Here is a 15,581-nt window from a genome sequence, read left to right on the forward strand (position 1 = left end):
ACTTGTAGACTGCAATAAAGTCTGTTCTCAGCTTCCTCTTCTTCAGGCTAAGTAATCCCAGCTCCCTCGGGCCTCTCTTCATCAGAGATGCTCCCTAGAGCCCTCTCCAGTGCTCAGCAGCCACCACTGGTTTTGTGTTCAGCATTATACCATGAGACACTGTTTCAGCTACACTCATGAAGTCGAGGTCTGGAGAATAAGTGTCCCACCTTCCTTGTCAGAAACACAGCCCAGCCCCAGGAAGCTGAGATTAAGCACGACATCAGTTAAGAACATGAGAGAGCACACGTGAAGAAAAGGCAGCTTTTAGGCAAAGCAAACCTGAGCCAGCTGCTGGAGTGCATTACATGCTCCACTAACTCTTGTCCAGCTATTTCTCTCCTCCCCTGTCCCTCTGCAGGCGAACAAATTGAGATCAATGGGGCAAGAGCAGCATGCAGAGGCAGAGGACATAAGATGCCAATAAACAGGTGTACTAATCCAAAGGCATCTGCATGCAAGGATGGCACCAAGATAGTTCAAGAAAACACCTTCAGATGTAGGCAATACTTTTGAGTGGGTATCATTAGTAACTCCTCACTCATCCTTTCAGGAAGCACTTCCATGTGAAAGCTCAGAGGTCAAACCCTGCTGTCAGGATCACAGCAGAGGCAGCGTTACACAGAACTGGAGGGTCACCACCACCACCTGACAGCAGGACAAGGCAGTATTAGCAGACATGTTTCTCCCCAGAAGCCTGATTCTTCCCTCATGAGACTCCTCTCAGTCAGAAAGGAGAAACATGGCCTGGTCTTCTCTCCATCCTCTTAAGTGATTACTGTGATTAGGAACTGGACAAATCAAAGCTGCCTGGGATTTACCTTCCCCTGACACATGTCAGGACTGCAGTGTACCCAAAGCAGAGGTTTGGTGACTTTAGTTCCCCATGGCACCAGTTTTAAAAGGCCATTAGAGGACAAAAATCTGTAACTCAGACCCTACAAATCATACAGACTAAAAACCTGGAGAGAGGTTGGCATTCCAGGACTAAATGACAAAATGAAGCACAGATGCCACTATTCCAGCCATATCCTTACAGCCATCACGCTGGAGCATCCCACACTTCCAAGTTCTGAGACTTGTTAACTTTCTTCTACCACTAAGACAAAGGCCTCAGCTCAGCATTTCCCTCATGTTTAATTACCTTCCTCACCAAAACTGACTTCAGGCATCTCCCTCTCTGACAGATCTGCTCCCACTGGAAACACAGCACAATTCTGTCTGCAGGAACAGCTTCTGTGGAACTCAACCAATCCTCACCAGCAACACCCAGGAAATGACATTACAAACCAGGAGGCTTCAGCCATTTCCATCTAGAATGACAGACTGGCTTGGGTTGGAAAGGGCCTTCAAGGCTCTCTAGTTTCAACCTCCCTGCTATGGGCAGGGTCATCTCCCACTAGACCAAGTTGCTCAAGGCCTTGAACACCTCTGGGGAAGGGGCACAACCTCCCTGGGCAACCTGCTCCAGTGTCTCACCACCCCTACTGTTAAGAATTTCCTTCTAATCTCCAGTCTAAATCCCTCCTCTTCCAGTTTAACACCATCATCCCTCATCCTGCTCTGGCAGAGAGGTTGGACTAGATGTTCTTTCAAGGTCCCAGCCAGCCTGACATTCTGTGATCCTGCTGCAACAAGCCTGTGCCTTCCCTCCCTTGACTCAATCCCACTACCACAACTGACCTTGTTGGCTCTTTTTGAGGAGCAATGAAGGGAAAGAGTGAATTGGAGTTGAAGTAATCCAACAGATGAGGAGATGGTCTGCCTTTTAAACCTCAGCTTCACCTGAGCCTGGTGACCACACAGTTTTAAGGCACTAAATTTCAGTTCAGATGCAGATGACTGTCTCAGAACAAAGATGGCAATGGGATGCAAGAATTCTGAGTCCCAGATGACAACCCAGCTGCTGTCTGTCACAGCCAACCTACTTCCCAAGAAATCCCTAGTACCCTGGATTTCAAATACTGTGCTCACACCCAGAAACCAGCCCAGACAAACCATTTTTGGTGCTAGAAGTACTTGCAGAGCACACTTAGTCACTGATTTCTGGGACAGTCTGTCATGAAGACAGCAGCAAGCACAGGCACAAGCTCATCACAGGCTGGCAACAGCAGTGCCTCGGGAGGAATACACTTTTCCTACAGAGGACTATCTGATTCCTGGCTAGGGCAAGGGCACAGAAGAGATTTTAGCTGAAAAACTGAGGTCCAAAAGTGAGAATGAGGCTGCTGAAATCAAAGCTCCCAGCACCCTGCAATCCTTCTGCATCTTTACAGGACAAAGTTTCCCCATCACATACTTAGTAGCCCAGCAGAGAAGTGACAAGATGTTCCAAAGCCAGCTGTAACTGGTACAGAAATTGAAGTGCTTCACTGAAATCCCAATTTCCCAGCAAAGGAGAAGAGGCAAAGCCAGAGTCTGGGAGCTCCTCAGGCTTGCACTTTCATAGAGGAACAAAGACAGTCACAACCACCTCCCTGCTGCCTCATCAACTATTTTTAGCACCAGGAGGCAACAGATAGCAGTGGGACCGTTCCCTTTGACAAAGATCTGAACACAGCAGCTGTCCCAGAGATCATGCCAGCAAAACCACGAGCCAGGTGAAGAGCTTGAAGCTGTTCACAGCCTCACTCTGCAGCTACAGAGCTGGCTGGAGCAGGGTCACACAGCCCATTTAAGTCAATCCACTTTGGTTTCCATCTGCTCTCCCAGCCACGCTTGATTAGTCCCACTTGCTTAGTATGGAAAGTGAGAAATGCCAGGAATCTGAGTACCTCCAGTATCCACTGGATCCACTAGAGATCCACCAAGCCCAACCTGCAGGCTGGGACCAGAGAAAGGGTCATGGCAGCTGGGTTACAGTGGGATTCCATCTTAAAAGTCTTTCCCAACCTTAAGGATTCTATGATGCTATGAAATTCCAACATCTGTCATTCCACCCTGCTTTTATCTCCAAAGGGTTGAAGAGTTACACACAAGCTCCCTCCTAGAGATGCTTCCCAACTGGTTCTTAGTACCAAAGCCAACAAACAGAATAAACTCAGCTGGCACCACACAATGAGCCTGATTTTTATCTCCTTCACACACCTCTCCCTCAGAGAGCTGTGGAAAGGCCTTCACTTTACAACCAGAGGCATACATGAAGGAGAGCAATCTCAGCAGGACCTAGAGCCCATGTGTGGCAACCCCACAAACAGGTCTCAGCGTCCCACTGCCAAGGAAACAAAGTCACCCACTGCCACCCAGCTCTGGTAACGCTGCCAGGACACCAGCAGCCCCAGCCCCTGCAGGCTGTAGAGCAGAAAGAGTTTAGGGGCAGCTCAGGAGGTAACAGAGTGGCAGGGAAGCCACCTGCTAGAGCCACAGCTTTGGGCTTTCAGCTCCTTCCACCGAATCCTCCACCTGCCCTGCAGTGAGGTGGCAATAAGCACATGCATGCTTTGGACTAAAACTGAATACTGCTCTTTTTGCTGTCCTTCCCACCTGCCAGCCACCTTTTCCAGCACATCAACAATGCAGAGACTTCTCTGTGAGCTCTCCAGAAGGTGGAAAAGGAGAGTGAAAGCTCACACCCATATTATTCCATTTAACTTTTGTCTGGGAGCCCTCCAGTCCTGTTCCTCCCTTCAGCAGGTGCTGTAAAGGAATGCCTAGCTGACCAGGCAGGCTTAACACACCACCACCAGTTCTAAACATGCTCATTTAGGTACAAAACAGGTTTTTCCCCCCCTCAACTTTATACATTTCAGTGCTGTATTCTACAGCAATTTCTTGATGTGCACTGCTTAAATGCCTACAGCTTCTCAGAGCACATTTTTATCCCTCAGCAGAGAAAATCTGAGCTCCAGGGACCATTTCACAGGGACACACCAAGAGCCTGGCAGCCTCAGAGCTAACGCATTCAACCAAAACCATCAATCTGAACAAGAGGTCTCACAGCTCCCCCAGCCAATAGCCCACATCCCAGAGTCAGGAAAAGCCAGAGTTTCTGCACAGCTCATCCACGAAGAGGGCCGCAGAGAGCATTTCTGCAGACGACAGGCCAGGAAAAGTATCAAACTGAGAGGACAGTCTGTCCCAGGGCACATCAGGAACTGGCTGGCACAGCCCTGTCTCCTGATACCACCACAGTGCTGGGAGCTGCCTCTACAGTCACACCAGGCAGGCAAGAGCAGGATAAAGGAGCGAGAAAGCAGCTTGCAGCACACCCAGCACAGCTGCCCGTCCATGCCCACTGCAGCAGCTCCAGGGAAGAAAGCACCAGATCTGGGTTTAGCTTTTCTGCCAGGGAAGATCAAACCTTTTGCCATCACCCACGCTGAGCTGCCATCACCAGTGGGATTGAGGCAGGCAGAGAGGTTCCTCCAGCCTCACCTAAAGAGATTAATGACAAATGTATCAACATCATCAAGTGCCACAGCTGCCCTTTAGAGAGGGCAAACCACGTTTGCTACCTGGGAAGTAGGACATCGCTCCCAGTCCGTCCACCCCGCCACGTAAGAGAACATGCTGTATTGCAGAGACTTTCCTATTGGGAAAATACTTTAATATAGTAAACAAGTCGATTTACCTTCCACAGGGTTTTTAAATAAGTTTATGCTCATCGTTAAACAAAACTGGGTTTGTTTTTACTTAAACAATGGATTACAGCCTCTAAATTCATCTTGTTCCCAGCTGGTCCGGTAAATAGTGAGGGATCTGGGACAGGGAGATCCGTGGGTAGGTGGTAACAGTGGCAGAAACAGCGGAGGAATTCGAAGGGGGGAGCCTAGCCCTGGAGAGGAAAACCGCAGCCGCGGGATTCCCTTTGGAGGAAAAATGGGGGAAGAAAACAGGAGCCACCGCAGCGGTGCCGAGGCAAAGTCCGAGTCAGTCTCCGGCTTGGGGTCCTCGGGGCTCTCCCAACCCCATCCCACCTCCGGCAGCGCCCCGCCGGCCTCCGTCCTCCTGCGGGCCTCGGCGGACATCCCCCGCCGGGGGTCGGCCCGAGCCTCCCACGCTGCAGCGCGGCCGCTCCCCGCTGTCCGCCGGGCCCCGTCCTCCCGCAGCGCTTCGGGCCGAGCGCCGCCGGCCGCCGCCTCAGGGGCTGCCCTGCGCCCGCTGCAGCGCGGCAGCGGCAGCACCGTCCACCGCGTCCCGCGCTTCCAGCCCGGCCCCGGGCGGCGGCTGCGACGCGTCCGGGCGATCAGTGTGGGCGAGGCCGCGGTGGTCGGGGCCCGTCCGCGGCGACGCTGGCGGAGCCTCCTGTGCGGGGCCGGCCCCGGCGCCCGGCGGTAGCGGCGGGGCGGCGCGGGGCTGGGAGGACGAGGTGGCGGCTGCGGCGGGGCCGGGGCTGGAAGCGGAGCCGCCACCGCCGCCACGCACCGGCTGCCAGATGAGGCTGTAGTAGACGGCGAGGACGATGGCGGCCAGCGAGACGGAGAGGACGTAGGCCAGCACGGTGGCCAGGCGCACCCACTTCTTGTTGGTCTTGGCCGCCATACGAGCCTTCTTGTCCCCGGTGTAAGTGGCGGGCTTGCCCCGCTCCGCCCCCGCCTCCTTCTCCTTCATGGGGGCCCGGCACTTGGCCCGCTGCTCCACCGACCCCTCCGTGGTGGGTGCAGGGGTGAGGCCCAGCTCGGCTCCGCGCCGCTCAGTCGCTTTCCTCAGGACATGCCGCTGCCTGGGAACCAGCTCCCTGCCGCCGCTGCCGTGCCGCTGCCCACCCGCGCAGCCGGGGCCCCGCCACTGCCGCCGCCGCCGCCGAAGCGCTGCCCGCGGCCCGCGCTGCTCCCGGCAGCTCCGCCGGCCGCGGGCGGGGGCTCGGGGAGGGGCTTAAAGGGGCATCGGCGGCGGGAGGGGGCGGTTAAAGGGGCAATGGCCGGGGTGGGTGGGGTTCGTCCCTCCGTGGGCGCAGCGTGGTGGCTGCTGCGTCGGGCAGGGGAGGCTGCGGTTCTGCGTTCCCCGTGGCCGGGCCCTTTGTCCATCTCTGTGCCCGGCTTACTGCAGCTTCCCCTCTGCCTTTTGCTGCCCGCCGCAGCCAGCGGGAGGTCCGCGGGTGAGAGAGTCGCGGAGCCCTGCTCGCTGCAGAGCAGCAGCGAACTTCGTGAAGTTCAACCAGGGCGACTGGAGGACCTTGTCCGTGGGAGGTAGTAACCCCCTGACCAGTACGGATGAGGGGTAACCTGCTAGGAAGCAGCTGCAAGGAGAAGGTCCTGGGAGTGCTGGGGGACAGCAGAGGGGCCATGTGCAACGTGCTCTTGTAGCCAAGAAGGCAAATGGTCTCCTGGGGCGGCATGAGGGAGAGTGTGGCCAGCAGGGCGAGGGACATTTGCCACTCTCTCTGCTCTGCCCTCTGGCGGCCATAGGGGGAGAACTGAGTCCAGCCCTGGCCTCCCTAGTTCAAGAGAAGGGGAGAGTTTAGCGAAGGGTCATAGAAGTGCTGAGGGGAGTTGGACTGGAGAAGAGGAGGAGGAGGGGGACTCTTACTGCTCTCTACAGGTCCCTGAAAGGAGGTTAGAGTGACCTGGGGGTTGGTCTTTTCTCTCTGGTGTCAGGTGCTGATGGCATCTGACTGACAGAGCCTTCCTGAGTCACAGAAACTCATCTTCTGTGGTCTCCTGTAGATGGTGTATGCAGTGTGGGCTCTGTGTTGACATGGTACCAGTGGGTTCGCAGCAGTTCTTACAAAGTGTGTTTTCTCTGTCATTTTTCAGGCTGGTTTTTTTTTTCTGGAGATGAGTTAGCTCCATCCTTTTCTCCCCTTGCTTCATCTGTTCTATCCAGCAGCTGTCTGCTGCTCTGTCTTTGCATTCCAAAGGAGAAGTCTGTAACTTGGTGAGTTCTTGGCACACCTTTCCTCTGCTTTACCAGAGTCACTGAGCTGTTTCTTTTGAGGCCAGAGACTTTTGAGGTTTTGTACTACACAACACATTTTTGAGTTTGGACCTTTTTTGATCTAGCAGCTCCCCAGTTTGCTTTTGAATCCAGCTCTCTTGTTCCCCTCTTGTTCACTCTTTGGGACTCAAACACTAAAACTCAACTGTGCCACTCTGGCAACGCTGCCTTCAGCTCAGCATCTTTGTCTCCCTTGGCATGCAGTCATTGCTTCTTCAAGCTGCAGGAGTCTGTACCAGACAACAACACTCCTATGGTGTCACAAAAGCAAAATCTAAAAATGAAGGTGTTAAAAAACTCTGATCTGGCCACAGTGGTCTTGGGTCTTGATGATCTTAAAGGTCTTTTGCAACCCAAACAATTATATGTTTCTGTGATTTTCAGGCCCTCTGCTGTGTGCCAAGCCCTCTGCTGCCTCAGTGTTGAGTAAGACAAGGCTGGTCTCATTGGCTTTTGCCAAGGTCAGGTGTGAGCTTTTCTTTTTACTGAGCACAAATAACTGGGTGTGAACCTCTCCCCAGGTCCTTTTGTTGAAGTGCAAGCAGGTGCCGGAAGGCTTGTGCCTTCTGTTCTGTTCTTAAGCTTAGTTCCTTGCTCAGAACCACCCACCAAGGCAAGGGAGAGCCAGGAAGCCCGAGCTGCAGTAATGATCGCTTCTTTGTCCTCAGGGTTTTAACAGCCATAACCAAGCTGTGTGCTGAGTAGGCTCCTGTGGTGCAGAAATGGAGCTCTGGAGTACAGAACTTACAGGCCTTGTAAAAGCAGGGGGTGTGGCAGGCAGTAGACAAAGCTGCAAATTAGTCCTCTAAGTGAGATCTAATTTTTTCTTTTCTTCCTAAAGAATCCCAAGAAGGTTAGAAAGGACCTCTGGAAGTCACTGAGTCCGACCTCCTGCCATGGCAGGGCCACCTAGAGAGGGTAACACAGGAACATGTCCAGACAGGTTTGGAATGTTTCCAAGTCTTTTCTAACTTGGTTGATTCTGTGATTCAGAGGTGGAGACTCTACCATCTCCTTGGGCAGCCTGCTCCAGGGCTCCAGCATCCTTAAAGAAGTTTCTTCTCATGTTTAGATGGAACTTCTTATGTTCCAGTTTGTGCTCATTTCCCCTTGCCCTGTCACTGGGCACCACTGAACAGACTGGTCCTGTCCTTCTGACACTCACCTTTGAAGTATTGATCAGATCCCCCCCTCAGTCTGCTCTTCTCCAGCCTAAAAGGTTGATTCAGTCTTTCCTCCTCAGAGAGATGTTCCAGTCCCCTCAGCATCTTTGTAGCCCTTTGCTGCACTCTCTCCAGCAAGTCCCTGAAGGTCAAAAAAGAGTTCACTCACCCAAGGCAGAGCCAAGGGCACATAGTGCACCTTGGAACTGGACCTGCCTGCCAAAGAGCTCTTGAACATGCACCATTTCTCCCACAACAGGCCAAGCCATGGACACTTCAGAGTCCTTTTATTTATAAACCTCTCTAGTTTTTACTTCTCTGGTCTGAGAGCTCACTGGAAAACTCTTAAAGAGCTCATCACTTGCTGCCTTATTGCTGTGTTTAGTTCAAACACCAAGAGCTGAGACAGACTGTTGAAAGTTTGGTGTTCCACCTACCTGCCTGAACAGCACTGCTTGAGTTCTGCTGCTCCCTCTGGCACTGGGCTGTTTGTTTGCTCTCCAAGGGCCCCTGAAGGATGGAGCTAAATAAACTCACATTATTGATTTCCCATCTTCAGTCAGCGGGTTGCATCTAATGCTTCAGGACATGGAAGACTTAATTAAGGGAGATTATTGGCCTCAGATATTACCTCTGCACAGACCTTGAAATGCTGGATTGGGTTGCCTGGGACGTGGCTGAGGCTTCCTTGCTATCAGAGGCCTCGTGACACCCTGATATCTGCCAGAGTTGATGAATGTCATGTCTCACTCTGCCCTGGGACCGGGGGTGGGTTGAGTGGCTTCCCACAGCCCCAGTGCCCCCATGCTTTTCATTCAGCAAGGGAGAGAGGTGCTGGTGGATGAGAAGTTGGATGAGAGCCAGCAATGGGCACTTCCAGCCTAGAAGGCTGCATCAAAAGCAGCATGGTCAACAAGGTTGAAAGAGGTGACTCTGCCCCTCTGCTCTGGTGAGACCTCACCTGGAGTGCTGCATCCACCTATGGATCCCTCAACAGAAAAAGGGCATGGACCTGCTGGAGCTGATCCAGAGGAGGCCACAAAGATGATCAGAGGGCTGGAGCTCCCTGCTTGAGGACAGGCTGAGAGAGCTGGGGTCTGCTCATCCTGGAGAAGAAAAAGCTCCAGGTAGGTCTTAGAGCTACATTTCAATACCTGAAGTGGGCTACAGGAAGGCTTGGACAGGACTGTTTCGAAGGTGTTGTGGAGATAAGATGAGGAGCAATGATTTGAAACTGGAGCAGAGAAGATTTAGGTTGGACATCAGGAGGAAGCTCTTCACAATGAGGGTGGTGAGACACTGGAACAGGTTAGCCAGAAACATAGTGGAGGAAACGTTCAGGGTCAGACTTGCTGGGGCTCTGAGCAACTGGCTCCAGCTGGAGATGTTCCTGCTGACTGTAGAGGGTGGACAAGATGGCCTTTCAGCATCCTTTCCAACCCAGTGCGATTCTGATAAGCAAAGGTAGCTGCTATGCCCTTCCTGTGCCCTACCAGCAGGAGACAAGCTGCTGTGACAACCCCCCCACACACTCCCCACCCCCAGATTGTGATTGCTGCACTTGGGTTGGTTGTGTGACTGAAATCGTAATTCACTGCTTTGTCTAAGCTCTGGCCCTGGCTTTTGTTCCTGGTGCCCACCCCTGGCAGTGTGACTTGTGCAGGCACATTATCACTTCACAAAGAACTGTGACACTCTGGCTCTGTATTGCTTTTTAAAGATCATACTGTCTCCTTGGTTGCACTTAGGGAGAGATGGATGAGGAATTCCTGCGTGTCTCCTGATGTTTAAAGGATGCAATAGGTGTGCTTGAATCCATCTTTCTCTCTTGGCTGAAGTCCTTGAGCAAATACTTTGCAAGGCTGGAGCCTTCTGTCATAGAGGGTGTCTCTGCTGGTGACAGGGCACAATCTCTTATGTTCTGCTATGCACTGGGAGGGAAATGCTCCTCCTTTTCACACTTCTTCCAGTCTCCTGCTTGAGGTCTACAGGAATGCTTTGGCATTTTCCTTTTATACTTTGAAGTCTCGTCTGTCTGATACGGAAGATGCTGTCCTGTTAATCAGTTAACAGCTGAGGGGAGGCTGGGGGTGTGCCTTCTCTTAGACCAGGACCTTAAGCAACCTGGTCTAATGGAAGATGTCTCTGCCTGTGGCAGGGGGTCTGGAACTAGATGATCTTTAGGGTCCCTTCCAACCCAAACCATTCTGCGAGTCTCTCTTCTTTTAGTTCCTTCAGTTTCTGATGTAGCTGTAGCGTCAGAAGCTTGCTCAACCCACTGACTTGCATTGACTTGGAAAGTGATCTGCAGAGGCCGTGGGGTGGATGGGGAAGACAAAACTCATGCTGAGTTTGAGATGCAACAGCAAGAGGTCTGGGCTTGCTCTGGAGAGAGGCCTTGGGCAGGAAGCCTCTGGCAGTTCAGCATGCAGCAGCAACTTCAACTTCATCTCATCAGTTTGGTGACTCCCATTTTTGTGTGGTGGATGCCATCAGAATCCCCGGGGCTCAGAGGGCAGCACAAAGGTCTTTTGCGACTCAGCCCATCCTGTGATTGGCTGTGGATTCTCAGCTGGTGTCGGAAGGCGGCGCGGACGGCTGCGGGTGAAATGCTGTAGCTGCGCACTAGGGGGCGGCATTGCACGCTGCAAAGGCTACCTCCCGCAGAGCCGTGCGGGGAGAGGTCGCTTGCAGGCTTGGGGGCGTGGGGTGGGCTTGAGGGTCCAGGAGAACTTGCTGAACCTCAAGGAGCCATCCAGTCAAGGTGGCTTAATAGCAGCTATGGCTTAAATCGCTGTCTGCAGACCTTTTCTTCCAAACCTCTCGACGGCTGTGCTGACCGAGGAACCTGGGGTTGGTCAGTGTGGAGACGAGAAGGCTGAGGGAGGACTTCGTTGCCCTCTACAGCTCCCTGAAAGGAGGCTGGAGTGAGGTGGGAGTCAGTCTGCCTAGTATCAGGTGATAGGAATGACTGTAAATGGCCTGAAATTGTGCCTGGGAGGTTTAGGTTGCATTTAGGGGCAATTGCTTTGAGTGATCAGGCATTGGAACAGGCTGCCCAGGGAGGTGGTGCAGTCACCATCCCTGGAGGTGTTCAAAAAACATGTGGACATGGCACTTGGGGACATGGTGTAATGGCCACGGATTGACAGTTGGACTCAGGTTTAGAGGTCTTTTCTAACCCAAACAATTCTATGATTCTGTGACTGCCATCTGGTGAGATTCAATGGAGAGGGAGGCCATGGAATGGACCAGACAGGAAGGTAAGGATGAGGCATCAAAAAGGGGGAGAAAAAAGGCCAACTTTACTATTTAAACACTTGTGGTGAGTGGTGGGATGCACCACGGTGAAGGTGAGGGATGAAAGCAGAGGAAGCCCTGAACAGAAGAGGCAAAGAATGAGTTTAGCCAGGGTGATGGTCTTGCAAGAGGACAGACATGCAGGGTGGTGCATAAATGCTGCTCCAAGTGCTGCTGCATCTGCCTGCTCTGCTATCAGAGCCTTCAGCAGAGGGCAGGACTGCTGCTGCTTTGTTCTATCACTGCTCCATCAGCCATCTCCTCATGCAAGGGATGGAAACTCCTGAAGCGAGCAAGGAGTGTGAAATGAAAGATAAGGGAGGCTGGGTTATGCAGAAGGAGTGAGCTTCAGCTTCTGTGACCACCTTTATGCAACAGGGATGGTGGCAGGTCAGAAGGAGGCCATGAAGATGATCAGAGGCTTGGAGCACCTCCCTATGAGGAGAGGCTGCAATTCTTGGGTCTGTTCAGCCTGGAGAAGGCTCCAGGGAGACCTTAGAGCAGTTTTCCAGTACCTGAAAGGAGAACTGGGGAGGGACTTTTGACAAGGGCATATAGTGACAGGATGAGGGGAAATGGCTTTGAGGGGAAGAGGGGTGATTGAGAGTGGCAATTAGAAAGAAATTCTTTACAGTGAGGGTGGGGAGACACTGGAACAGGGTGCCCAGGGACGTTGTGGATGCCCCCTCCCTGGAAATGTTCAAGGCCAGATTGATGGGGCCTTGAGCAACCTGAGCTAGTGGAAGGTGTCCCTGCCCATGGCAGGGGGGGTTCAAACTAGATGATCTTTAAGGTCCTTTCTGTGCATCTATGTTTCTAGGAATGCAGCAGAACCTACAGGAGAGAGGAAAAATGTTCACAGTGCAGCAAGTGGCCTCAGACATGGAGCCTGAGTGTGGAGCAAGGAGTGAGCTGGAGGTGGTGTGAGGCTGTCACATAAAGAGGGCAGTCTGCAGCTAGTCAGAGCCCGAGCTCCCTGACCACAGCTGCGAGGCAGTTGAAGTGTGGGCTGGCAATGCCTGCGCTTCGTCAAGAGAACATTTAAGGAAGTTCAGCTGCGGAAGTGCTGTGAACCCTGCACGGCTCGGAGGAGAAGGTCCCTGCTGGAGAGGAGGTGTGTGGCGGTGCTGCCCACCAGGGCATCTCAACCCGTCGGGGGCTTCCTCAAGGTGACCTTGGGCTGAGCTCAGGCATCTCAACCCGTCGTGGGCTTGCCCTGGAGGTGACCTTGGGCTGAGCTCCGCGTGCCTGCCCGGGAGCCGTTGATTTACAATGCAGATTGCTCGCTGCGAGCCCGTCTGCCCCTGCCCCTCCTAAACTTGGCCGGGACAGAAGAGCCTGTTTGCTCTCTGATGCCAACAGCGGCTGTGGCGCAGAGCCCTGCCATGTGAGAGGCAGAGATAGAGCAGAGGGGGCCAAGGAGGAGCAAACCGTGCAGCTGCTGTTGGTTGTGGTAGCCGAGGAGCACATCTGTGGGACAATGTCAGTGCTGACACCTGTCCTGCAGCCCCTAGAGGTGAAGGAGTACCTGTCCAAGGGCGAGCGCTTCATCAAGTGGGATGATGTGAGTACCAGGGGCTTGGCTGCGCTGGGTTCTGTGGGAGGTGGCTGTGCAGGCACCATCTTCTGGGGAGACTGGGAGCACATCGTGGCGAGTGGATGGAGATGAACAGGAGAGCTGAAGGCTAAAAGCAAGGAGTGTAGGTGCTGGGGGGCAGGTCACTTATGTGCTGCCTGTTGCTGGGAGTGTGTGTGAAGCAAACAGAGTCACAGGGTCTGTGTGGACTCCAGAGTCCTGCCTGTGCAAATCAACCCTTGGGAAGGTGCTCACTGGTGGAAGTCTCCTTGGGGTGAGGGGCACCCACTGCACTTGGGCTTGTCCAGAGGGGCCTACAGGGTGGGATTCACTCCAGCGCTGAGCAGACTCCCCTCACTTTGCAGACAGAGAGATCAAGCTCCAAGATTTTTTTCTTTTCTGGCCCAGCTGCTGGAGTGGACTGAGGGTGAGCCATATCCTCCACATCTGCCCAGCCTCGGGGTCTGTGTGCTCCAACCCATGCAGTGTTCCAGCAGCACAGAGTCTGCGCTGGACCAGTGCCACAGCCTAGCTGCAGAGCGCTACAGCTCTCCAACTCCGTGTCCTCTGGTGTCCTCAAAACACCTGTTTTCCCTGCCTTTTGTTGTAAGAGGCAAAGTGTGGAACGGCAGAAGAGGAGACATGGATCTGGCTGTAATAGTTCCCTTCCTTGCATAGTAGGAAGGCAAAAGAGGATTTGCCCCAGCATCCACTTCCCTAGCAAGGGGACAGCAGCTGTCCATCGATTTTGTCTGCAGCATGAATCACCTGCTGTCGAGCGTGAATGTTGATAAAACAGGGGCAGGGCAGGTTCTGATTGTTCACCAAGCTCTGAGGGAAGCATTTGATGTGGTGTTGCAGATGAGATGTGTTCGAAGGAGCCTCCAGCAGCTGTTGTGGGTGTAGAGCTGGATCAGAGTTTGAGGTCTGAAGGCAGTGTGTGGGTGTGGCTGATCACTTGTGTGCAGCCGGGGAGGGACTTTTGACAAGGGCCTGTAGTGACAGGGTAAGGGGCGATGGCTTTGAGCTGGAAGAGGGGAAATTGAGACTGGAGATTGGGAAGAAACTCTTTACAGTGAGAGCGGTCAGACACTGGAACAGGTTGCCCAGGGAGGTTGTGGATGCCCCCTCCCTGGAGGTGTTTGAGGCCAGACTGGGTGGGGTCTTGAGCAACCTGGGCTAGTGGCATTGCAACTAGATGGTCTTTGAGGTCCTTTCCAACCCAAACCATTCTGTAATAAGCAGGGATGGTGCAGCAGCACTGAGGAATAAGGAAGCGATGTAATAGGAAAGGATGATGGATAAAAAGGGTGGATGCTGAGGAGCACAGGTTGGAATATCTCTGGGCAGTTAATCCATGAGCAGTGCATAAACCAAGGGATGACAGCAGGGTGTGGTTGATAGCACAACTTTGCCTTCCTTTTCAGTGGAGCACTTGTGGCTTCTCTGCATTGGAACAGGAGTTTGGTTTCTGAGAATAATAGTCATAGAATCATTACAGTGGGAAAAGATCTCTACAGTAACTCCAGTCTTCTACCCAACGCTTCCATGACCACCAGACCATGTCCCAGAGTGCCACATCTACTTGGTTTTTGAACAAACACCTCCAGGGACTCCACCACCTCCCCGGGCAGCCTGTCTCAATGCTTGACCACTCTTTCAGCAAAGAAACTGTGCCTAGTAATCCAACCTGAACATCTCCTGGTGCAGCTTGAGGCCACATTTGTCCAGATTGTCCACCTTGGTTCTCATCTGGAAGATGTCCTTGTTGGATGTGGTTCAGGACCAGACCTGAATATTTTCTTGGTTTTTTTTTTGTGCCTGTGATTAAGTATCTGCTTCCTTTTATAGTCTGTGTAGAGCTAGGCCATGGAGTTCCAGAATCACCCCCGAAGCAGATTCATCTGCTGTAGCAGGTGGACCTCTACTCCAGGTCTTCCTGACTAGACCTGTTCTCTATCAAGAGAGCACCTGGAGTCCCTAGATACTGAGTCCCTAGATGCTAGGTGGCATGGATTCATAGATGCCATGGATGAGTGCTGGCTCTGCTTGGCCCAGGCTACTTCTAGAGCTTGTGGAATGAAGTAGGTGCCTTGGAGAGAAAGAAGTTCAAGTGAAACCATTAATTGCATCTACAGGTGCTTCCTTTTCTAGATTCATTGTCTAGGAAGCTCCAAAAGAGCCATTCTAAGCTAAATGCATAGTATTAGGTGAGACTTGGGCTTCAGCAGTGCTCAGCTTCCAGAAGTTTCACACCGTTACCCTGGAGATGTTCTGAAATCATCCAGTTCAGTTCCATAAATCACAGAGGGTGATTCACCCAACTGGGTCTATGTTTGAACTGGGAACCTTACATCCCATAATGGTTTCTCCAAGTCACATAAGGTGCTAACCTCCTCTCTTCTGGCTTTGGCAGGAAACGGCAAGTGCTTCTCCTGTCATTCTTCGAGTGGACCCAAAGGGCTTTTACTTGTACTGGACCTATCAGAGCAAGGTAAGTGCTTGGAGTTCACAACTTGGTCTCCAAATAAAAGCAGTGACCATAAGGATATGGAGGCTTCAAGTCTGGAGAGGCAGTTGGGCTCCTCTCTGGCCAGGATGGGTGTGCACAGTGCCAGTGGGAAACC

At 52.8% G+C, this 15,581-nt stretch overlaps 2 protein-coding genes across 7 annotated transcripts in view; one reads left to right on the forward strand and one right to left on the reverse strand.

Moving 5' to 3' along the window:
- Positions 1–4,563: 4,563 nt before the first annotated feature.
- Positions 4,564–5,821, reverse strand: INAFM2 (InaF motif containing 2). Its single transcript, XM_064163570.1, has one exon. It carries the CDS (start codon positions 5,587–5,589, stop codon positions 5,119–5,121), a length of 471 nt encoding a protein of 156 aa, XP_064019640.1. The 5' UTR covers positions 5,590–5,821; the 3' UTR covers positions 4,564–5,118.
- A 112-nt stretch (positions 5,822–5,933) lies between these two features.
- PLCB2 (phospholipase C beta 2) overlaps positions 5,934–15,581 on the forward strand; it is a 52,148-nt gene continuing 42,500 nt past the window's right edge. For 3 of the 6 annotated variants that reach the window (XM_064163559.1, XM_064163565.1, XM_064163561.1), the window contains exons 1-2: positions 12,209–12,942; positions 15,371–15,448. In XM_064163559.1, the coding sequence (XP_064019629.1) occupies positions 12,859–12,942; positions 15,371–15,448 (162 nt within the window). In that variant the 5' untranslated portion in view covers positions 12,209–12,858. Of the gene's footprint in view, positions 6,168–6,734; positions 6,856–12,208; positions 12,943–15,370; positions 15,449–15,581 lie in introns of those variants that run through there. The other 3 variants (XM_064163562.1, XM_064163560.1, XM_064163564.1) reach the window with 3 other exon arrangements.

This window comes from Pogoniulus pusillus, chromosome 24 (assembly GCF_015220805.1).
Source record: "Pogoniulus pusillus isolate bPogPus1 chromosome 24, bPogPus1.pri, whole genome shotgun sequence".
NCBI classification, from domain to species: Eukaryota; Metazoa; Chordata; class Aves; order Piciformes; family Lybiidae; genus Pogoniulus; species Pogoniulus pusillus.

Coding starts and splice junctions, on each gene's coding strand:
- INAFM2 (XM_064163570.1), bottom strand. CDS start 5,589: ATGAAGGAGAAGGAGGCGGGGGCGGAGCGGGGCAAGCCCGCCACTTAC.